At 40.7% G+C, this 24,916-nt stretch overlaps 1 protein-coding gene across 1 annotated transcript; it reads right to left on the bottom strand.

Moving 5' to 3' along the window:
- Positions 1 to 7,228: 7,228 nt before the first annotated feature.
- LOC113099817 (NACHT, LRR and PYD domains-containing protein 12-like) lies at positions 7,229 to 24,864 on the bottom strand. Its single transcript, XM_026264767.1, has 9 exons — positions 24,783 to 24,864; positions 22,851 to 22,889; positions 18,777 to 20,559; positions 18,441 to 18,614; positions 15,496 to 15,663; positions 15,238 to 15,408; positions 9,621 to 9,794; positions 7,974 to 8,020; positions 7,229 to 7,883 (listed from the first exon to the last, which is right to left on the bottom strand). The coding sequence occupies exons 2-9, from the start codon at positions 22,864 to 22,866 to the stop codon at positions 7,357 to 7,359; spliced, it is 3,060 nt and encodes a 1,019-aa protein (XP_026120552.1). The 5' UTR covers positions 22,867 to 22,889; positions 24,783 to 24,864; the 3' UTR covers positions 7,229 to 7,356.
- Between the last annotated feature and the right edge of the window lie 52 nt (positions 24,865 to 24,916).

Below are 24,916 nucleotides of genomic sequence, written 5' to 3'. Positions count from 1 at the left end.
CTCCGGCGAGGCCCAGGTGGCCGCACAACAACTTCCGGTGGCGAATCTCCTGGTCTTCAACGACCTGAAGAGGGCCATCATCCAGCGGGTAGGCCGATCACCAGAACAACACCACCAGCGCTTCCGCTCCCTGGACTTGGGTGAGGCCGGCCAGCCCTTCGCGATGGCCCAACAGCTCCGGGACTCCTGCCGCAAGTGGCTACTGGCCGAGGGAAGCGACGTGGAGCATGTCATCGACCTGGTGGTGCTGGAGCAGTTCATCACTCGCCTCCCCAAGAAGACGGCCAAGTGGGTCCAGTGCCACCGCCCCGCGTCGCCCCGCATCCACCTGGTGGAGGACCACATGGTGGCGTGCCCAGGGGTCGGCACCCCCCCGCCTACTAACTCTCTCTCCCCTTCTCTCTCTCCCCCTTCTCTCTCTCGCCCTGTCCCTCTCCCTAGGAACCGTCCACCTGGCCCTCCTCGTGTCCCGCCCCGGGGGCGGAGCGGGACTGACCAAGGCCGCTTCGCGAGTTCAAGGCTTGGGGCTGCCGGAGGGGACAGTGCTTCCGTCTCTCCGCTCTCTCCACGCCAATTCCCCTCTCCACTCCCTGCCATTGGGGCGGCGTGTAGGTCTGGGCTGGCCTGTTGGCGTTGCGGGGACCCGGACCATTTTGTGGAAAGGTGTCCAGTGATAGAGGTAGAGATGATGATGCGGGTACCGGACGACCCACAGGCTACCCCCGGTCGGGCTGGCGAGTACCAAATTCCCGTGAGTATCAAGGGGGGTACATATCCGGCCTTGGTGGATCCAGGATGCAACCAGACCTCAATCCATCAAAGCCTGGTTCAACCGGGTGCATTGGATACAAGCCGCGTGGTTAAGGTGCGGTGCGTACACGGGGATGTGGTGGAATATCCGATCGTCCCAATTTTGATTCAATTTCGGGGACAAAAGCATAGTGTGGAGGTGGCGGTTAGTCCCCGCCTCCGGCATCCAATAATTTTGGGGACGAATTGGCCCGCGTTTACGGTTTTATTGGGGTCGTTATGTGCGGATGCCTCTTGGGGAAATAAGGCAAGGAAGGAGACCGCGCGGATTCAGGTGGGGGAAACTGAGCCAGGACTGCTGAGGTCTGCTTCAGGGGAACTGAGTGGAATCGGGAGACTAATTCTCTCGGAGCACGATGACTTTCCTCTGGAGCAGTCTCAGGATGAGACGCTAAAACATGCGTTTCAACAGGTCCGCACCATCGATGGCCAGTCTCTCCAACCTGCCCTCCCGCTCTCCTATCCATATTTTGCCATTTTAAAAGACCGGTTGTATCGAGTGACCCAAGACGCTCAGACAAAAGTAAATACAACCCAGTTGTTAATTCCAAAGAGCCGCAGGGAAATGCTTTTCCATGCGGCTCATTCTAATCCTATGGCGGGCCATTTGGGACAGGCAGCAACACTAAATCGCCTCATGACCCGATTCTTCTGGCCGGGCATTCATGACAACGTGCGCAGGTGGTGCGCGTCTTGTCCGGAATGTCAGTTGGTGAACCCACCGGCCGCCCCAAAAGCGCCTTTGCGCCCTCTCCCATTAATGCAGGCCCCCTTCGAAAGAATTGGTATGGACCTCATCGGGCCATTAGAGCGATCGGCACAAGGACATCGCTTTGCACTAGTCATAGTTGATTATGCAACACGAACGCCAGGAGAGATGGAAGCAAATGAGAGAGAGTCGGACTGCTGACGAGAACTGGAACCGGAAAAAGGAAAACGGAAATAGCGCGTGAACGTGGCAGAATAAAAGTCACCGTCTGGTGCTAAACTTTTGAGTTGTTTTTTTGATTAAATAAAGATATATCAGCAGTCCAGCCGACCCCTTGTCCTCTTCCTTGCCCACACGAACTCACTACACTGACGCTCTCCAGCTGCGGAGAAACTGTGATTTTATTCATAACCCCTCCTCTAGCCCCAGCTGGCCCGCTTTGGCCCAAGGTTTTCGTCGGGTCAAAAAAACCCTGGCTTGTTGGCCCAGAGGAAGCCCCGACGAGGCATGATCAAACCCCGGAAGTGACAGTGGAAACGCGACTGGCCCTGGCACGCATTAGCACACCCGGTTTAAGCTTGACAGTGGAAACGCGGCTAATCATTTGAACCAAAAGCAGGTCTGCATCAGGGGGCCAGGGTTTCATATTTTACTGAAGCACCCCTGGGCGCTGCCATTGACTAGCGGACCCCCACCTGCTGTTAGCATTCCACTGACTCCCATTCATTTTGGCATCACTTTGACACCAAATAACTTTACATCTGAGGTGTTTAAAGACTCCATTTGTCCATTCATTAATTCACACAAAAATGTATAAAAGGCTCCATTACCTTGTATCTTACGTTATGGTCCTGTAGAAGCAGTTTTTGTAAAAATAGGCTAACGATTGCGTCATAACCAGTGACTCTCTGTCGCACAGTAGAGAAATTACCATATGGACAGGAGTAGAAGCTCGCAGACAATCTTTAAGTGTCTATGAGGCAATTCGGGGGACGTGGAGGCATAGTCAATGGAGAAGCCCATAAAGAGTCCATAAAAGTAACGGGACAAAATTGTTCAACAACGTCTGCAAGATTCAGTGGGTGATTCAGATTTCTCTTGGTACAGTGATTAGAAGACTTATTATTGTCAGATAGGTTGCTCACGTGACATCTACGTCATTAAGCTCAGTTTGAGTCTGCACAGTACGCCCGACCCCCAGGAAGTGAGTGCTTCTAATTGACTTAATTTGTCTCCATTGAATCCAATGGGGTCGCTGTGTCCATTTCTTTTACTGTCTATGGTCTGCATCACATCCATTTGAGTGATGAATGTTTTATAAAAAGACCCAAGTCGACACTGGATTTGCATGTCATTTGCTATTAAAACACTGAGCTGTCCCTCTAATAAAAAAACCCATTCATGTAAGTACAATTGCATCAGATTTCTGTATTTTTGGAAATCAGCACATAAGGGAATATATGTTAATGTAAACAACACGAAACATCAGTATTATAGCTCCGCTCACGCACGCCTCCAGGAGCTCGGCTTTTTCCGGAAAGAATCGAAAAGCTGTTTTTTCTTTTATAATTATTATGTGATGCAGTCACACTTGTAGCAATATTTGTTAGTTCTGTTTGTTGATTTATGGTTAGCATCATGTGAGGTCCTCTGAGGGTCAGCATCATCTCTTCTGGATCCAGACTGGAGCTTGTGTAAATCCTAGTTACATCCCGTGGCAAAACATAGAAACAAAATAGAGACATCATTAGCATAGCTGCTGATCCAACAAACTAAAATTAGTTTAACCCAAGCTAATAAATAAAAATGCACATTTTATCAGATGCAACTACACTCACAATTTAAGAGATACATTATTCGAATGCTTGGCGAAAGAGATGATTTTTTTAATCTAGATTTAAACAGAGAGAGTGTGTCTGAACCCCGAACATTATCAGGAAGGCTATTCCAGAGTTTGGGAGCCAAATGTGAAAAAGCTCTACCTTTAGTGGACTTTGCTATCCTTGTAGCAAATCCTATGTAGCTTGTTTATTGACGAAGCAGGACAACCACCTAGAAGTGCATTACAATAGTCCAGTCCAGAGGTCATGAATGCATGAACTAGCTTTTCTGCATCAGAAACAGGTAACATGTTTCGTAGTTTGGCAGTGTTTCTAAGATGGAAGAATGCAGTTTTTGTAACATTGGAAATATGATTTTCAAAAGACAAATTGCTGTCTAATATGACACTCAGATTTCTGACTGTAGAGGAAGTAATAGTACATCCGTCTAGTTGCAGATTGTAATCTTCAAGATTCTTTTATATTTATAATTTTATTTTTATAATCATGTGTTAAAACATGGCAATGTGGAATTACTTATAGGAATTAAATTTATATTATCTATATATATTATATAAAATATATAAAGATATATATTGAATATCATAAAAAATTTGCCAATATCAAGATTTTTTCATATATCATCAAGCAGCATATAGTAAAAACAATTGCAAAAATTGTCTTTAACAATACAGTGTAAAAACAGAGCAAATGATTCACAAACTACACACAAAATGAGTGAAAAAATTCAGAGTGCAACAGAAAAACGTCTTTATGAACTGTATAATTATTTAATGATTTACTTAGTATACATAATATACATAATATAAATGATCGATCCCTGGCTGTAATCTGTGTCAGAATCTATTTTACTATACCTAGCGACCCAAGACATAAATCCCAGTGCTTTATCAGATATGTACCACTGTTTCATCGTTGCTTTTGATTTGTTTTATGTCAAAGTACTGGGTTGTGGGTTTTTTTGTGCTTTTTTCAGTAAATGTGTTATTTTGTGTTTGTATTCATGCACTCACGACAGACTTTACTTTCACTTTGTTTTCGTTCATTTTACAAAGCAATATGTTAAATAGTAGTTCAAAAGACTACTTATTGGTTTATTATGGGATAGTTTGAACCTATCTGGGCACGGGCTGGGACTAAGCATCAACAATCATTTCTCTTTGGCTCAGAGGAACAAAAGCATTGGTTTCTTCTGATGAATCAATATTGTCAAAATGTGATGACGTAATCGCGTACACTACAGCGCTTCTGAATATCCAAATGAGATAAATAGGATATCTCCAAAACATGGAGAATCTCTGCTTTACATCACTTTTTAGATTGGATTAGCAGTTCAAAAGTTATTAAACATTAAAGAATAAGTTATTTTTAGCCGCGGGCGTCTGTCTCTGTCTTTGAGGGTTATTGAAAACTAAGATAGGTCGCAGAGCTTACAGCGATAGTGTGTAGAATAGGTCAACATCCAGGTACTTATCCACTGGAACGTGTTAACTCAAACGTGTAAGATTCACGTGTGACATCTACACGTTTTACAAAGTGGACCAATGTGATTATTTCAAATCTTGTCATGATACCGGGTTGGAAAGGTCTAGCAGTGACTGAATATTGAGTTCAGAAGGTTTGCTGTTGGAGAACCCCTAAAGTGTTTGAGGGTGGATCAAGTTGTTTGCCACCGGCCAATGTAGGACATAGGTTTCTCTTTGGAGACAACAACTTTATATATCCTGCATTTTCAGCTTTACAACTTTGCAGATCATTTCCATTTACATATAGCTACTGTACTTTACACACTACATGAAAGGCAATATTCAAAATGACATAATGGGTGCACTTTAATGGCTGTTAAGAAGAACTTTGTTGTGGCAAATAAAAAAGAATATCACTGAATAAAAGCCAAACATGTCCAGTAGTCTTTAAAGATGGTTTATTTTCTTGAAAAAAAAAAAGACCAGCAGTCATACAACCACTCAAAATGGCTGCAAAGTATAACAGTGAAGGGAGGGCATCCTTCCTCTTTTAGAATGTTTCTCTCACAATGTTACCTCTAGGCCAAAGATGGTATTTTAATGGAGATCATGTAACTACATTCTTAGACTTACTCATCAAATTAATCATTGGATGAAGGCCCTCCCGTCACACACCAGCACATTTTTTTTATCAAATTTGCTTAACATACAATGTATTAAAGTATCAACAATATAAAAAAAAATCCATTACACCCCTCCCCCTTATCATATATTTATATAAAAAAACATAATAATAGAACAGACCCAGTCAAGCATTATACATTACATTTATACTCTTCGTCAGAGTTTCACATAAATGCTCACTCTTCTTGACCAGTAGAAATTAATGTTGAGGCTGTTTTTGTGGGGAAAGTCCCTTCAGTATTAGCAAGCAAAATATTATACACAGGTACATATATTTGTTATCTGGTAGCTGGGCAAAACATCTCGGCCAGAAAGAGCTCTAGGACTGACCCTCCTATCCACACCCAATTAATTTTTGATCCTTGACCTCAAGTTGTTGGTGCCCAAACTTGCGTTTCCCAAACTCACTACTCTTTGCCACAGACTTTAGTCAGCCTGCATAGTTCACTCTTTTTTCTTCAATTTTAATACATATTTGTCTCTTACCAGATAAACTGATGAAAGATGCCATTCGAGTTATTTTTAATGATTCCAGTGGTGTTTTCCTGACCTCACTCTCAAGTTTATGAGGTGGGGCTAAAACTACTAAGTCCAGGGTGTTCTGTCCACTCTCTGGTATAAGAGGCAAATCCATGGAAGATTTGAATAATTTTGTCCAAATGTTCATGCAAGAAAGAAGGCATATCCTTTATTCTCATTGTAGTATTGCCGTCGTCATGGCATGGAGATTCTGTGTGTGTCGTTGAGAAAGCAAAAATATATTTTTTGGCCTTCCAAAAGAGGACACAACTAGCGATCAGTGGTTAAGTTCCAGAACGCAAATATTGTTGTCTGTGCAGTGTATTTTATGGACGATTGTTTCCTGAACCTACAATGCCGGCTGGTCTGACTCACAACCACTGACCATTCAAACTTGAGTTTTGAGCAGCGTAGAGTAGTGCTTGTTTGTTGTTTCTCTGATAACAAGTGCAGACATGGTTTTATGTTTATTCGGCACAATGCAATGCAACGCAAAACAATATTTTTTGTTACAATATAAGTCATTATAACCAGTAATTATGTCCCTACTGCTTGCAACAAATGGCTTGTTTGTAATGGGTTTCATTGGTTTGCGCTGGGACACTGCATCACAGTATGTTAAGGGGTATAACATTTCTGTGACACGCTTGAGGTATACAGCCAATCACAATGCACTGGATAGCTGGCCAATCAATGTACACCTCACTTTTCAGACCAATGAACTTTGTAAAAATCAATGCATTCCAGAAAGGCTGGGCCTAGAGGAGCAACAATAATGTACAATGTGTGGAAAAGAATGTGTTTTTTATCCTTAATCAGCATAAATGAATTTCATTACATCAAATATACAAAATAATGTTATTCTTTAACAACATCATATGAACCCTTTAAAGATGGTTTATTTTCTTGCAAGAAAAGGCCAGCAGTCATACAGCTAATCAGAGTGGCTGCAAAGTGTGACAGTGAAGGGAGAGCATCCTTCCTCTTTTATAGCGTACCCATAGAATGTTACCTCTAGACCAAAGATGGTATTCCAATGGTGGTGATCATGTAACCACATTCTTAGACTTACTCAACAAATTAATCCTAGGATGATGGCCCTCCTGTCACACACCAGAACCCTTTCAATTCTAGTTTGATTACATAAAATGTATTAACCATTTTAAGTAATTCCATTACAATTTAAAGTTTCTGTGTGTGCATGTGTGTCAGAGAGACACCAACCATAAAATAAAAAAAATATTTTAGAGATGTATTTATGTTAATAAGGTTTTTTGTGCATCTCTGCATGTTTCTGACAACAGGCTCTCAATAGAGGCTGTTTATGTCACACAAGAGACACTGAGTTCAAATCATAAACCCCAAATCCAACATAGAGAGGTTCAGTGAATGTATTGTTGAATGTGTGTATGTGTGCGAGTTTGTGTGTGTCAGAGACACTATAGAAGGACAGAATGCCAGCCGACATGTCCAAATACACTCCTACTCTATTAGAGGAGCGTGAAAGAGCAGACTTGTCCATTGAATTGTTATTATGACGGGCAGTAAATTTGGCTTCATTGCACAACAGGCTCCAGGAGATTTTATTGCGTCCAAACATACAGTCACGACTCCTTCCTTTCCTGATGATTCCTTTGTAAGTAACTGATATAACAGCCTCAACTCCACTCCATTCAGCCTCCCAGTAACAGCGTCCAGACAGACTCTCTCTACACAGAATCTGATACACATCAAATCTCTCAGGATGTCCAGGATATGACTGATCTTTTCCCACATGTGTCACCTTTCTGTTATCCTCAGATAGAATAAGTTCATTGTTTGCTGTGTTTGCATCCAGTGTGAGAAAACAGGCATCTGTTTTGCAACATAAAAAGAGATAGCTTTTAACAGAACTAGTCACTGAAGAGTTTTGTGTGTGTGTGTGTGTGTGTGTTACAGACATACATTTGTGTAGTCTTGCTGTAATCCATGATTCTCCTGTATTACCCACACTATAAAACACAAACATCATATTTAATCAGTACACAAACACAATCATATTATATTTATAATTTTTTAAAATCCTTTAATTGTTTTAAGATAAATATATTTTGTATTGTCATGTTTACTTTGTTCCTTTTATATAGCTTACTTAATTTCTATATATATTGTACATATATTTGTGAATGCATGGGTGTGAATGCCTTTTTTATTTGGCTGTTTACTCCTATGATTTAAATGCTTCAGAAAGTTTACTATAAAATATATACTATACTATATATTGTTTATAACTGTCTAATTGTATGAATAACAATGACAATTAAATGTGATGTTAATCTGTCACTGTCCCACGGGTGGGATGCATGGTTTTCTCCCCTCACATATTTTAGCAATAATCATAATTCATCCTGTGAAATCCATTTTGTATTACTTGTAAGTGTTACTTGAATATTTTAGTGGTCAAGTGTCATATTACAAATTGTATTATATTTTATGATCAAAACGTTTTATAAAATTGCCAAAATATATACAATTGGGAAGGTTTCACTCCCATAGTTGTTTAGTTATATTGTGATAAATTTATTTTTCAATATTACTTTTGTAACAGGAATGTGCATCTAAAAAATTAAATGGAGTTTAGGTGTTACAGGATGGCTACTATTGGTATAACACCCTATATAGGATCACACAGGAACCTACATTTTTTATGTTGACTTTAAATTTGGAACCTAACTTAGTAGACATAAAGATTTAATTTTATAGCATTTAAAAAATATTTTTTTCTAAAATATTTTGTTTTATAAACACTTTCTACAGAACAGTACATTTTATTTTTGTACAGTAGATTACAGTAAACCTGAACTTCTATAAATTTCTCATACTTCTATTGAGCTACTTCATCAGATTTAAAATTTGCTTTTACCTGGTGTTTGCATTAAAATGTCTTAGCAGTCTGTGAACAACCAACCTACAATGTCTCAAAATCCATTCACACTATTTTTAATAGCCAAAAAAACCTAAACAGTCTCAAATATCAAACCATTTTGATTTTGAAGTCATACTGCTCAGACCCCACCCATGAGTGCTCATGAACAGTCAGCGACAACAATGTCTTGTTTTGTGTTTTGTAGTTGGATGTAAAAGTGAACATAAAAGCCATTTTCTCCTGACATGACAACAACTGAGGTTGCAGTGGATTAGTTATAGTTTTTAAATTAGTTTAATTTTGATTCCAATGTGCTACTGAATCAACCAACTTTACTTAATTTACAGACGCAGGTGTATTGCTGACAATACGTGGCAATTAAACTATATTTTGCTACCTGTGTGCCACCAACCCCTATACCAGTTACTTTTAGACTATACCTATGCTCACTTTCCCCCTCCGATCTTTCCTTTGTGGTATCCTCCTCCCTTGGCCTTGCCCACTCATGAAGCCATTGCTTCTTAATTTAATTATTTTGTTAATATTTTGGTTTTGATTTTGGTGTTAGTTTTCCTTGTATCTGCTATATTGTTACGTCCTATAGAAACCCATACTTGAGGAACTTTAAATAAATGCAGAACTGAGTTAAAATAATAAAACATAAAATCTGTTCCTGCTCAACATACTTGAGTTTGTCCAGTCTGTACTTGGGATTCTCCTGTTTTTCGGAGAGCAGCTTGACTCCTGATTCACCTGGGTTATTATAGCTCAGATCCAGCTCTCTCAGGTGAGAGGGGTTCGAACTCAGAGCTGAAGCTATATAACCGTAGCCTTTCTCGGTCACCATACAGCCAGATAACCTAAAAACACAAAGCAACATTCCACATAACATTAGTTTGGTAATCAGACATCATTAACACTCCATTTGTAGCATGGCCACATAACCAGAGGATAATGTATATGGTCATAAACAATTAAAAGTTTACTGCAACAGAAAAACTTCCCATAACACCTGATGTATTCACTACCTTGTAAGATGAATGACATCTAACTCTAATATTAGTTTCATTTTTATAACAATGTCAAATGGAATTTTAGTCCAAATACTATGACTTAAGCGAAATCAAATTTGCTGTCAAAATTAAAATTGATTTAATCTGTCTCTCAAAGTGTCTTTTTCTGTGTAGTTTGCGTTTGGATGTCTGTGTTTCCCCAGAACCTCGTCCACTCAGCCACGGACACTTACCTTCGGCTCCGTTCCCCGCAGTTCCTGTGCCACTCTCTCCTGCTGCCTCACGCCGTCAACACCCGGACTCCTCACCTACACTCCATTACCGTCTGGACTTCTCACCGCCTTAATCATCCCTCTGGAGTCTTCCCGCATCATCGTCTTTGTGTGTCTTTGTACCATATCTCAACATCTCATTAAACCTTGATAACTCGCTATTGTTTCCAGACTGTCCTTTCACCAGCTGTCACAGAACGATCTCACCGACATGGAAGCAGCGAGCACCAACACCCTCACCGATTTCATGCAGGAGAGCATCTCGAACACCGGAAGCGCTATCCAAGCACTGGTGGCACAGGTGTCCAAGCTCACTCAGCAGATCCATCAGCTCACGTCTCCCACTGCGCCCATCGCACCGCCTGCGCCGACCGTTCCCCGGGGATTCCCCAGGACCACTTCCGGCCTGAGCCGCGACTTCCGGCGCCGGAGAATTACGCTGGTGAGCCAACTTTTTGCAGAACATTCCTTAACAAGTGCTCTATACATTTTGCCCTGCAGCCCCGCACTTTCGCCACAGAAGAATCCAAGGTAGCGTTCACGCTCACCCTTTTATCGGGCAAGGCTGCCTTATGGGGAACGGTGGTGTGGGAAAATCAACATCCGTGCTGTGCCTCATTCCACCTCCTATCTGACGAGATGAAGAGAGTTTTCGACCGGCCGCGACCGGCAGGGAGGCCGCCCATTGCCTCTCGGAACTCCGACAAGGACATTCATCTGTCACCGAATATTCCATCGAGTTCCGTACCCTGGCGGCCGTGTGCCAGTGGAATGAGGCGGCGCAGTGGGATAGATTCCTGCATGGGTTATCCAACCGTGTTCAGCAGGAGATCTACCTCCTCGAACTGCCCCCTACTCTCAATGAACTCATCGACCTGGCATTGCGGGTGGAGGCTAGGTTTAATCGCCTGGGCCGTCAACACAGTCCTTCCAGACTTCCATTCTCTCCCAGTAGGGGGCCCTTGAGTCGAGAGAACATGGTCAGTTCTGTCGACAATCACGAGCCCATGCAGGTGGGTAGAGCCCGGCTGTCCTGGAGGGAGAGGGAACGGCGGAGGTCCCAAGGACTATGTTTGTACTGTGGAGGTGCTGTTCATAACAACTACTCTTGCCCGGTAAAAGAGTCAGCCCGATAGTAAACCTGAGGCTACTATCGGGTGGGATCTCCGCCGAGAAGTCCAAGAAACCATATCCTTTTTTCTCATGGACTCCCCTGTTGTTCCCATTGTTTTAGGTCACCCCTGGTTGTTCAAACATAATCCACGAGTGGAATGGGGTTCTAACACTATCACATTGTGGAGTGAAAGTTGTCATGAGTCATGTTTTGTTTCTGCCTGTCCTGTTGTTCCTGTTTCTGTCTTTCAGAAAGAGACCATAGCGTTGCCAAACGTGCCCGTTGAGTATCTGGACCTGAAGGAAGTGTTCAGTAAGTCCCGGGCTGCTTCTCTTCCTCCGATCGTCCCTACGACTGTGCCATAGACTTATTGTCAGGAAAATCTCCGCCTAAAGGCAATTTATACTCCCTTTCTATTCCTGAGAGGGAGGCCATGGAGAAATATATTTCTGATTCCCTAGACTCTGGGTTCATCCGTCCTTCCTCATCTCCAGCGGGGGCGGGGTTATTTTTTGTGGGTAAGAAGGATGGTTCTCTGCGACCTTGTATTGATTACCGAGAGCTGAACAACATTACTATTAAGAATACTTATCCATTACCACTCATGTCTTCAGCTTTCGAGAGGTTGCAGGGAGCATCTGTTTTTCAAGCACTCGGGAATGACGTGTTGAGAGATATGGTAGATCAGTTTATATATGTTTACCTGGATGACATACTGATTTTTTCTTCATCTCTCCAGGAACATGTTCAACACGTCAGACGAGTGCTCCAGAGGTTATTAGAGAATGGGCTTTTTGTCAAGGCGGAGAAGTGCGTATTCCATGCCCAGTCGGTCCCCTTCCTAGGGTTTATCGTGTTGTCTGAGGGAATACGAATGGACCCTGACAAGGTAAAGGCTGTGATAGATTGGCCATCTCCAGATTCCCGTAAGGCCCTACGGCGGTTTCTGGGGTTCGCCAACTTCTATCGGCGTTTTATTCGTAATTACAGCCAACTAGCCTCACCTCTGACAGCCTTGACCTCCCCCAGTACTCCGTTCAGGTGGTCTGACGCAGCTGAGACTGCGTTCTCTAACCTGAAGAGCCGCTTTGTTTCGGCTCCCATCCTTGTCGCCCCTGATCCCACACGGCAGTTCGTGGTGGAGGTCGACGCATCAGAGGTGGGGGTAGGAGCAGTGTTGTCCCAACATGCTGCTTCAGACGATAAGGTCCACCCTTGCGCGTTTTCCTCTCATCGATTATCTCCTGCCGAATGTAATTATGACGTTGGCAATAGAGAGTTGTTGGCGGTCAAATTAGCGTTGGAGGAGTGGCGCCACTGGTTAGAGGGTTCAGGGGTTCCCTTTATTGTTTGGACCGATCATAAGAATTTAGAGTACATTAGAACTGCTAAAAGACTCAATTCCAGGCAGGCTCGGTGGGCACTTTTTTTCTGCCATTTTGAATTTTCCCTATCGTACCGCCCGGGTTCCAAAAATGTTAAACCCAATTCTTTGTCACGTCTTTTTGATCCCTCCGCCCGTCCTGTTACTCCAATGCGTATTTTGCCTGAGAGATTAGTAGTCTCAGCACTCATATGGGAGGTCGAGTCGAAGGTCAAGACGGCCTTAGAAGGGGTAATGCTTCCGTCCGGTTGCCCACCAAAACCGCTTATTTGTGCCGGAGGAGTTAAGGTCTGAAGTTGTTCCAACATGGCTTGTCATCCAGGGATAAGTAGAACTAATGGGTTGGTTAGACAACGATTCTGGTGGCCACGTATGGCTCGCGACGTCCGTGATTTTGTTTTGGCTTGCTCAGTTTGTGCCAGTGGTAAGTCATTTAACCGACCTCCTGATGGGCTCCTTCAACCGCTGTCTGTCCCTTCGAGACCGTGGTCACATATCGCTCTAGATTTTGTTACCGCCCTCCCGCCCTCTAATGGCATGACAGTCGTTTTGACTGTAGTGGACTGGTTCTCGAAGGCGGCACATTTCATTCTCTTGCCTAAATTACCGACAGCCAAGGAGACAACGGTTACTGTTTTAGATCACGTCTTTCGGCTCCATGGCCTCCTGGTAGACGTGGTTTCAGACAGGGGATCCCAGTTTATATCCAAATTTTGGAAAGAGTTTTGCAAGTTATTAGGAGCGCCAGTTAGCTTGTCATCGGGTTATCATCCCCAAAGCAACGGACAATCTGAGCGAGCCAACCAAGATTTAGAAAGGACGTTGAGATGTTTGGTCTCCAAGAATCCTTCTTCCTGGAGTCAACAACTCTCTATGGTGGAGTACACCCATAATTCGTTGCCAGTGTCAGCTACGGGCCTCTCTCCATTTCAGTGTAGTGTAGGGTACCAGCCACCAGCGTTTCCCAGTCTGCAATCTGAAGTCGCGGTCCCCTCCGCTCACGCGTTTGTCCAGAGGTGCCACCGCACATGGACCAGAGCCCGTGAGACTCTACTCCGGGTGAGGGAGCGCACTAAGGCCAAGGCCGATCGCTACCGGTCAAAGCCTCCCGTCTACATCGTGGGTCAAAAGGTGTGGCTTTCTACCAGTAACATTCCATTGCGATCCGTTTCTAATAAACTAGATCCCAAATTTATTGGCCCGTTCACCAAGATCATTAGTCCGGTGACAGTCCGCCTCAAACTACCTCCTGCGTACAAGAGGATACACCCCGCCTTTCATGTGTCCAAAATTAAACCCGTGTTTTATGCACGTATTAATCCGCCTAGTCCGGTTCCCCCGCCGCCGCGTCTCGTAGATGGGGAACCGACATATTCGGTTAATCGTATTCTGGACTCGAGACGGAGGGAACGAGGATCTGGAGGACTGGGAAGGTTACGGTCCGGAGGAGAGGAGTTGGGTACCTGCTAGGGACATATTGGATCACTCCCTTATTGATGAATTCAATCAGCAGGTAGGCCCTTCTGGGAACTCCAGGAGGAGTTCTTGGGGGGGGGGTACTGTCACGGTTGGTAGGCCGTGATCTCGGGTTGTTTACACTTTGTGGTGAATTCTGTGTGTTCTGCGTCTGCACTGATTAGTTGTGGGCGTCTCCATTAATTGTATCAGCAACAGCTGCCACTCATTACTCATCTCCTATATAATGGCTTGTCTCACGTCTTGTGTTTGTGAGATCGTTGTTTCATGTCATTGTGTTTACCCCCGTCTGGCTTCTGTGTAGTTTGCGTGGGTATTTCTGTGTTTCCCCAGAACCTCATCCACTCTTCGCACGATCACTCAGCCACGGACACTTACCTTCGGCTCTGTTCCCCTCACTTCCTGTGCCACTCTCTCCTGCTGCCTCACGCCATCAACACCCAGACTCCTCACCTACACTCCATTACCGTCTGGACTTCTCACCGCCTTAATCATCCCTCTGGAGTGTTCCCGCATCATCGTCTTTGTGTGTCTTTGTACCATATCTCATCATCTCATTAAACCTTGATAACTCGCTATTGTTTCCAGACTGTCCTTTCACCAGCCGTCACAAAAGTCACCTCAATATTTGATATCCTTTATGCTACTCTATTGAACTCCATTATACACTCATCAGTTAGTCGCTCAAATTACCCCAAAAAAAAATTACAAAAATTTTTAGGCCTGCCTGAGATGACCATTAAATCAAGTAGGCAGAGCTTTACTTTTCACAGAAATAGCAAAAATTAAGGTAATATCAGTAATATCCAGTGAAACAAAATATTAAACTACAGTCAAATAGTAATTTTAACATATTAGACAATTAACAAATAGAAGGAATATGTACACATTTAAAAAATAAAAATATATATATATGTATTACATAAATAAGTTAACAGTAAAATATTAATAACAGCCTTTAATTGTAACAGTTGTGTTAAGTGTCATGCTTCACTCTCAAACAAAATGTGGTAGCATGTTGTTATTTAAAGGGAAACAATTTACCTCAGTATCTCCAGATTACAGTTTTTCTTCAGTCCATCAGAAAGCAGCTTCACACCTGAATCCATCAGGTCATTATTACTCAGGTCCAGTTCTCTCAAACAGGAGGCTGACAATTGTAGAACTGATGACAAACTCTCACAAGTCTGAGCAGTGAGATAGCAAATGGAAAATCTAAACAAGAAAAATACAGTAATGAAAATGATATATTTTAATTATATGAAATGCGATTAATGAAAAAAAAAATGTTTCAAATCAAACCGCAGTATCTCCAGCTGACAGTTTGGACTCTTCAGTCCATCAGAAAGTAGCTTAACTCCAGAGTCCTGAAGGTCATTGTTACTCAGGTCCAGCTCTCTCAGGACAGAGGATTGTAGAGCTGATGACAAACTTTCACAGGAATGAACAGTGAGATTACAGCCACGTAGTCTGTGAAAACATAAACAAAAAAAACAGCTATATTAATGTGTTTATTAGTGTCACAGAGCAACTCAAACAAATACATAATTGGTTTTTAAAAAACAAAAATCTTTATTTACTTTGATGTTGCAGCAAGATAGAGACCTGTTGGAAGCACACACATGACCTGTGTTTGGCCTATACATATACATTCTTTAGAATTAAGTGTTTGTATGCTGTTCAAAGATTTCTTCCTTATTTGAACTTTTTCATATTTTTGCAAAAGTGGGCATGTTGCACTTTACTGACTTGCGAACACAATAATAATAAAAACTGGCATTTAACATCCTCTATTTTTTGAGAATGACTTTTAACAGTATCCCAGTTAATTTACTTACAATCAGGTTTATTATCTGGACTGCACATTTGTCCTAGATACATTATAATCGGACTTAACCATTAAAATAATATTACTAATGAAAATAATCATGATTGCCAGGACATGTCAAAACATCTCCAAGGCCCCAAAATAATCCTTCTGGATCAACTCTGGAGTGTTAAATTCATAATTTTACTCTGCAGCATATCAAATTGATTCATGAATAATTTGATCCAGTTCAACTCACTGACTCATTGAGTGATCTATTCACAACAGCTCTTGTTATCAACACTGAATCTTACCCTCTGAAATGAGGCAAGAACCACAAGTAATATAATCTTCAGAGCACAGTGTGCAGAGGATTTGATTGAAAAAGTGAAAATAAAGCTACCTAAGATTAATGCATAAAAGAAATGGAAAATGTTTTTTAGAATGACATTCTCATAATTGGAAAACAGCATTACAAAATGGCAGGTTTTTCAGGATGCTTGGAAACCCTGTGTGATGAGTGGGGCGGGGCCGAGGGCCGTGGGAACGAGGCGCGAGGCCGGTGGAGTGATTGGAGATGAGCGACACCTGCTCGACTCACCGGTCTCGAGTCCCACGGAGGAGATGGAAGGATATAAAACTGGAGCCACGACAGTGAAGGATGAGAGAGGACCAGGACTGGACTTTATTTTGTATTTGTTTTTTTATTTGTACGCATCGTCCGTGAGGGGCTGATGCGCTGTTTTGTGTTTATTTTGATTTATTAAAGTTTCATTTTGATTGTCCACCGGTTCCCGCCTCCTTCTTCCCGATGATTATGGAGTTTTTATCATTACACCCTGATTGTTTTCTCATTGTTTTTGTGTTTTTTTGAGTAGACATTGCCTGCCTTTTGACCTTGGAGAAATGGCACTGTTAAATTCATACTACAATATAGACAGGTAAATCTGCTAGCTATATTTATGGATCGCCAATTCATCCAAATAGTTTTACCCTTAAATACATACCTTGGGCCTTTAGTGACCCAGGATGTCATTCACTAACCTCTCTCTCCTTCATTTTTAAATGTTAGATATCAACTTTCCAAGTTTCCTAGTAATTGGAAATGAGCGACACCTGCGCCACTTACAGGTCTCGAGTCCCACGGAGGAGCTTCGGAAGGATACAAAAGAGGAGCTACAACAGTGAAGGACAAGAGAGGACCAGGCCTGGATTTTATTTTGTGGTTTGGTTTTGTTTGTGCATGGCAGTCGTCCGTGAGGTGCTGTCGTGCTGTTTACTTAAATGTCCACCGGTTCCCGCCTCCTCCTTCCCGTCTTACAAAATGGATTATATACGGCTATCAATGTGAATGCCATCTATATGAATATAGTGCGATTTATTAACTTTATGGCACATGTATGATTACCATCTCTATAACAGGCCATTAGCACATCAGCACGTATTTTTATTGTAATTCATTGTAAATGCTGCATTTCTAGCAATCTCAAGAACAAAGTTTTATATTTTTTTATTTTTCTTACTCAAATTATTCTTTTTTTTTTCTAGTTCTCAAATAAATCACTTACATGATGTCTAAGTTTGTCTAGTGTCTTATAGTTGAAAAAAATATTAAGTAGTATGTTTAATAACTAAAATAGTTTGTAGAAACCTTTAATACAGTTGGTAAATATTTTTTATATTCGTGGGGGTGGGACCAGACTCCATTCCAGAAAAATGGTTGCTGGAATCAAATTTTTCATAGTATCTTCTTCAGATAATAGAAACTCATGAGACATTTACCTTTCAACACATTACTTTTCTAGATTGCACTAGGACTGATTTTATGTATTTTTGTATCAAATAAATAAATAAAAATCAGTGTGGTAAAAAAAATTCAAGGCACTTCAGTGTCTGTAATCTTTTCATATTTTTGAGCATTATCAACTCTGGTTGATAAAAAGTACAGCCCAAAGTATCTTCATTCCAAAGACACCAAAATTGTGTGTAACACACTAAAGTAAGGAACTGTTACAATTTTATGTTAGGTAGGGCACTTTCAACTGTGAGTCCCATAATGGGGGGTGTTGGCTAAAAGGTTTATAAAACTTAAACAAATTACATGAGATTCTGATTCTGCCTTACAAATGAATGTTCCTTACGATTTTGATCCTCGCTGCATGCTCTGATGCATTAATACTGTATGAAAGTATTTTCTGTGGACACAAAAATATCCTTTCTTAGAGTTTATATGAAATTACACTAAATATTTGCTGGATGAATAGATAAATTGATGGCAATTTAATTATGCTACAGTTGCTACTGGCAGCTCATATAAATGATTGTAATTAATTGTAATTATTCATACATTTCCTTTTCGAGCTAAATGTATTACATAGTAGTGATTGGTGAAACATCCGTGCATTTAAGAGATAATGTAGCAATTGAGTGAATGTCAAACCTCAGTATGTTTAGTCGACAGTGTGGACTCTTCAGTCCATCATAAAGCAGCCTTACTCCTGAATCTGGCAGGTCATTGCTACTGAGGTCCAGCTCTGTCAGATGGGTGTTTAAATATTGGAGAGCTGAAGATATAGTTTCACAGCATGCTTCATCAAGACCACAGGCATCAAATCTGCCAAACAGAACATTCATGCTGATTATTTTCTGATGTTCAGTGTTTCTGCAATAACTTACTGTACCCTTCATAATCAGGACTTTAAGATTTTACATAATATTTAGACATTTTATTGTCTAGAACTATTTGATCAAACAACAAGACAGTGAAATTACTCACATGGCTTTTCTGCAGCCTCTCACTGCTGGAACAAGTCTCCTGTAATTTTCTTGTTGGGACGTGAACCTCTTTGGGTTGAACTCGTCCAGCACCTTCTCTGACATCAGCACTATATAAGTCAGCACTGTGCACATTGAGGATGAGAGTTTTCTTTCTGGATGTTCATTTGAACTGACGTATCTCTGGATTTCCTCATACAACGAATGATCTTTGAGCTCAAGTAAGCAGTAAAACAGGTTGACTGAAGCTTCATCTGAGATAATGAACCCATCTTGTACTCTTTTAATGTATTGAATTGTTTGTCTGATGCTGTTTGTGGTGTCTTCAGTGTGTGAGATCAGGCCTTTGAACAGCTTTTGATTGGATTCCAGTGTAATGCCCATCAGAAACCTCAGAAACAGGTCCAGATGTCCTCTTTGACTCTTCATGGCTTTAAATATAGCCTTCTGCAGTAGCTCTTGCAATGTGACATTTTCTTCTGGCTCATCAAAGAAAAACTGAAGCTCTTGCATGTTCTTGTTCAGGTAGCAATAGAACACATGCACTGCAGCAAGAAACTCTTGAACACTCAGATGCACAAAGTTGAATACTTTTGTCACATGCAGTCCACATTCCTTCTTTAAGATCTCAGCAATAATTCCTGAGAATTCTGCATCTTCACTCACATCAATACCACATTGTTTAAGATCTTCTTTATCAAACACAATAGATTCTTTCTTCAGATGTTCAAAAGCTAGCTTGGCTAACTTCAAAATCATCTGTCCATTTAATTGTAAGTGCTTTGCACATTCTCTTTCTTCTTGTTCATCATATTTCTGGTTCTTTATGTTGATCTGTATCAGCAGGAAGTGAATATACATTTCAGTGAGGGTTGTGCCGATGTTCTCTTCACTGTCCTTGATAATATTCTGAAGTACTGTGGCCATGAGCCAGCAGAACACAGGAATGTGGCACATGATATAGAGACTACGAGATGTTTTAATTTGTGAGATAATTCTGGAGGCCAGAGTCTCATCTGTGATTCTTTTTCGGAAGTACTCCTCTTTCTGTTGGTCAGTGAATCCTCGCACCTCTGTGAACAAACCTACATACCGAGGAGGGATCTGATTTGCTGCTGCTGGTCGTGAGGTCACCCAGACAAGAGCTGATGGAAGCAGATCACCTTTGACCAGACTTGTAAACAGCACATTCACAGATGCTTTTTCTTCAACAATGTTTACTGATTTACTTTTAAAATTCAAAGGCAGACGACTCTCATCAAAACCATCAAATATAAATGCTAAATTGCATTCTTTATAAAGCTTTGTTTTCTCCAGGTCCTTCAGTTCTGAATAAAATGTCAACAGAAGCCCATGAAGACTCAAATCATCATTTGTCACAAAGTTTATCTCTCGGAATGGAAGCAGGAACACACAGTGTATATCCTGATTGGCTTCTCCTTCTGCCCAGTCCAGGATGAACTTGTGCACAGATATAGTTTTTCCAATGCCAGCAATGCCCTTGGTCAGCACAATCTTTTCCCCATTGTTTTTCCTCAGTTCAGTAAATATCTCATTGCATTTGATTGGTTTGTCCTGTGTTTTTTTATTCTTGAAAGCATCATCAATCTTCAGAATCTCATGTTCCTGATTGACATCTTTCATATCTCCTTTTGTGATGAAGAGTTCCGTGTAAACCGCTTTAAGATGTACCTCACTTTCTTCTTCTATGCCCTCAAAAATACGCTCTGCTTTCTTCTTCAGAAAGGATTTGTGAGTTTCCAAGAATTTTTTCAAAATCAAATCTGTTATGAAAGATGATAAGGTTAATAAAACATAGGTAAACGCTATAATAAAATAGTATTTTTAGTCTCATTAATAGTCTTGTTTCAAAATAAAATAGACAACTGCTAATTGATAAAGTCATCACGTCACTGCAGCTGCACTTAGAGGCTCTGTAGAAATGGTCAGTGTTCCGACATGTACTCTTAAGGAGTATATGCAGTTTCTGGTCTAGCCTGAAAAAGACACTTTTTAATGCTATTTGTGCATAAGAAACAAATTTTATGAGACACTTCATTGCTGATTGTGAATTAACTCATAATGTTGGTGAACAGCTTTGTAAAATTTGATGTTTCCCCTTTCAAATATATAGGCGTTTTACTTGCATGACATAAAGTGAAAGTGACGTGACATACGGCCAAGTATGGTGACCCATACTCGGAATTCGTGCTCTGCGTTTAACCCATCCAAAGTGCACACACACACAGCAGTGAACAAACACACACTGTGAACACACACCTAGAGCAGTGGACAGCCATTTATGCACCGGCGCCCGGGGAGCAGTTGGGGGTTCGGTGCCTTGCTCAAGGGCACCTAATGCCCCGTTTCCACCGCAGGAACTTTACCCAGGAACTAGGGACTTTGGCCTGGTACTCGGTGTGTTTCCACTGCAGGAACCAGGAACTAAATAAAGTTCCGGGTAAAAAAAATGCCCTTCAGAAAGTCCCTGCTGGCAAGGTAGTACTTTTTCAAAGTTCCGGAACTTTCGGGGTGGGACTTGGGCGCTAAACATCCTGATTGGTTGAGTTCACGCAGCATTGGTTGAGCTCAACCACCATTTATTCGGATTCAACATTTTCAAAATCTTCCTGTTATTGTGTCATGAAATGTAATTTTAAAAGTATTTAAGTCGAGAATGTAGTTGTTTAAAACTCAAATCTGTGGTTTATTTATAAAGACAGCGCCTATTTTCGCCGATCTCAGAGACCGTCAGCTCCAGGCGATCAGCGGGTGCTCAGTGATCATCTATCCGCCGAGAAGCAGCCTCATCTCGGATAGATCTTCTGATATGTGCGGCTGGCTCTGATGTTTCTTTAGTGTTTAAACATGAAATATAATTCAGCTGCGGGGTAAATCTAACAGGTTTTCTTTTGTCTGTTTCAATTTATCTAATGTTAAAATGAAAATAAAAAAGGGCAAATCTATATAATATTTTGTTTCATTGTAATGGCTGTATATAACGTTACACATATCCCTGAACAAAGTACATTTCTGCAGCTGTTAGTATGTTTAAATGAAAACGAAAGGAAGCAGTGGTATTTGATATCCGATTTTGTTTTATTGTAAATATACTGAGAGGAAAATTGCAGTAGCCATGGTCAGCTGAGTTCACGCAGCATTTATTCGGATCATTTTCAAAATATTAGTGTTATTGTGTCATGAAATGTAATTTTAAAAGTATTTCAGGCGAGAATGTAGTTGTTTAAAACTCAAATGGGTTTATTTATAAAGACAGCGCCTATTTTCGCCGATCTCAGAGACGGTCAGCTCCACGCGATCAGCGAGAGCTCAGTCCTCATGTATCCGCCGAGAAGCAGCCTCACTTCGGCTAGACCTTCTGATGTGTGCCACTGGTTCTGATGTCTCTTTAGTGGTTAAACATAAAATATAATTTAGCTGCGGGGTAAATCTACCAGGTTTTCTTTGATCTGTATTCAATTTATCTATATGTTAAAATGAAAATAAAAAAGGAAAATTTGTATAATATTTCGTTTCATTGTAATGGCTATATATATATATATATATAATGGCTTCATAACTCACTGAAGTTATGAAGTACGCTGCTGTTTACAGTATTACCAGAGGTAATTAGGAGGTGCGTTAGGCCACAACTTCACAGAAATAGCCACAAGAAACAACCACATTCAAAAATGGCTCTCATGTATTTAACTATTCATATCAAGTCATTCAGACAAATGTATTGTTTTCAATGCCTTATTTGTTAACTGAGTAGTACAGAGGATAGAGCATCAGGAACAACTGGAATGCAGTGTTTCATTGTACATAATGTATACTGGCATAGCCATTGTTGGTCACATAGGGTGGTTGGCTTTAGCTTTTGTCAGTGGTGGTCAGGAGGTCAGTGGTGGTCTGGTTAGGTCTGCCCCCAACCTTAATCTGTTAAACTATTGTCATTTGATGCCAGTTTTTAGATTTAAAAAGCCCTGAATAATCTTACAGTAACTGTGATTTAAAAGCAGAAAATTATGAGGGAAAAAAAAACTAGTTTTGAATACAACTTATAAGACTGCACCTTGTTTTTCTGCCATCTCTGTCTCTGAGATTTTTTGCCCTGTAAGAAGAGAGAAAAGGAGGAAAGTGAAAATGTGAGAAAAAACATACAGATACTGTGTCACGATCGTCAGCGGGAGTGCCCATCAACTCCAGTAGAGGGCACTCCAATCAGGACTCTTGTATTTCCATTCCCAATTCCCTTTCCCATAATCCCAGGCTTAGGGCTAATCATCAGGTGTTCCCCATTATCACTCCCCTATATATATTGTGTTTGGACTCTCAATGATTGCAAAGTTTTGTTTAGCCCCGTCTAGCATTTCCAAGTGTTTCCTGTGTTTGTTCCTTCCGTGTATGATCTTGTACTGTTTATACCGACTGTGATTCTTTGCTGCCTGCCCCGCCCTCTGCTTGCACTGTTACTGATTCTGGATATCTCTGAAATAGTTGATGCTTTGCTCTAATTACTACCTGTCTGACCATTCTCTTTAATAAACAACTGCATATGGATCCGAAAGTCTTTGACTCCACGTTACATACTGTACATAAAAGAAAATACAGCATCCTTTTATTTTAATGACCAGTTCTCATGATTAACTAGCTGCTTATAAGCATGCATATTACTAGCATATTGGCTGTTTATTAATAATTATTAATAAAAAAAAAATGAAACAATAGTTCTCTTATTATAATGTTATGTATATGACAGCAGTCATTAATGTTCTGCATTTTTGTTGTGAGCTACGCATACTGAAGATGGCAAGTAGTTAATATTAAGACTTATAAGCTATCTGCACAAAATGCCCCAAATGTCTGCAAGGCTCTGAATGAACTCCTTTTGTGGATGCATTCTTCACGTAACAACTTGCAGAAACACAGCAACTAAACTCTAAAAATTCACAGTGTTTTAATATAATAGTGTTCTCATTATAATGTTATCTGTATGGCCCATAGTTATGAATATTCTGCATTGTTGTTTGTCCTACTTGTGCTGCGAGCTGAAGAGATAATTACCGTATACTACAATGAAGCGCTTGACTCAACCAAATGCATCTTATGAGATGAACTCAATACACGATATATATAAACCAGTTAAAATATTTTGAAATTACTTGTACTCTACCTGATCGAAAAAATCCTGTCTTTCACTCTGTCTGTGTCAATTTGAGTCTTGTTAAAGTTTTAAATCCCTGCTGCCAAGATGCTTCTCTGTCGGTCAAAGATTATAGAAAGTGAAACTTAAATCTATAGGCGTGGTTTGATTTATTCACGCATAAAATTAAAGTGAAAATATTTATTTGAAGCTTCTATTTACAGCATTATCATAATAGGCTGTATAACTTTGGGAGAAAAATTGTTAGTTCTATGTGAAATCAGACATTTGAATACCCCGATTTAGTCAAAATGGCATGATGATAACACCAGCGAATATTCGACTGTGAGATTGGTAGTCAAATCAATCTCATCCTTTCGAAGCATTGAATCGTCAACTATTCAGGCTCACCGCCAATATCAACATTATATTAGATCCATGCAATACAGTAGGTCTTAATATACAGGACATCTGTCTCAATATTAATCCAACAATAAAAGAATTGCTGCTTTTAACTGAACTGCTTTCGTAGTTTTAATAATTAATTTATTTTTAATGAACAAACTAAAGCGATTTTATCTATTATTTGATAATTTGTTCTTACTTGAGTGCTTTTGTTTAGATCTAAAATGAAACAGTAATTAAAATTAGTAATTCATATTAAGAAAAAAACTAGTGGAAAAGATGCAACGAGAAGCAATCATTCTTAACTTAAGAGTAAGAGAAATCTAATTGTTTACATTAACTGTAATAAGAATAGGGTTCACAATCACTGAGCATTACTTTATTTATTAAGTCATCAACTGACTGCTAAACAAGTGGCATGTCTCAGAAAGCATATCTACAATATAGCACTATTACCATTTCCATCAGCATAGTTGTTGATGTTTAGGCATCCAATGGTGTTTCCAGCAAGTACAGGAGCATTTAGAGTTGCTCCTGTCTGAGCATCTAGATGTAAACTGACTGGAATGCAAACAGAAAAATTAATTACA

This window comes from Carassius auratus, unplaced genomic scaffold (assembly GCF_003368295.1).
Source record: "Carassius auratus strain Wakin unplaced genomic scaffold, ASM336829v1 scaf_tig00217058, whole genome shotgun sequence".
NCBI lineage: Eukaryota > Metazoa > Chordata > Actinopteri > Cypriniformes > Cyprinidae > Carassius > Carassius auratus.
This window is presented reverse-complemented; position numbering and strand designations above follow the sequence as displayed.

Coding starts and splice junctions, on each gene's coding strand:
- LOC113099817 (XM_026264767.1), bottom strand. Junction 15,664..18,440: donor TGTCGACTAAACATACTGAG/GTTTGACATTCA, acceptor ATGTTTTCACAG/ACTACGTGGCTGTAATCTCA. Junction 7,884..7,973: donor TACAGCAAGACTACACAAAT/GTATGTCTGTAA, acceptor GTTGCAAAACAG/ATGCCTGTTTTCTCACACTG.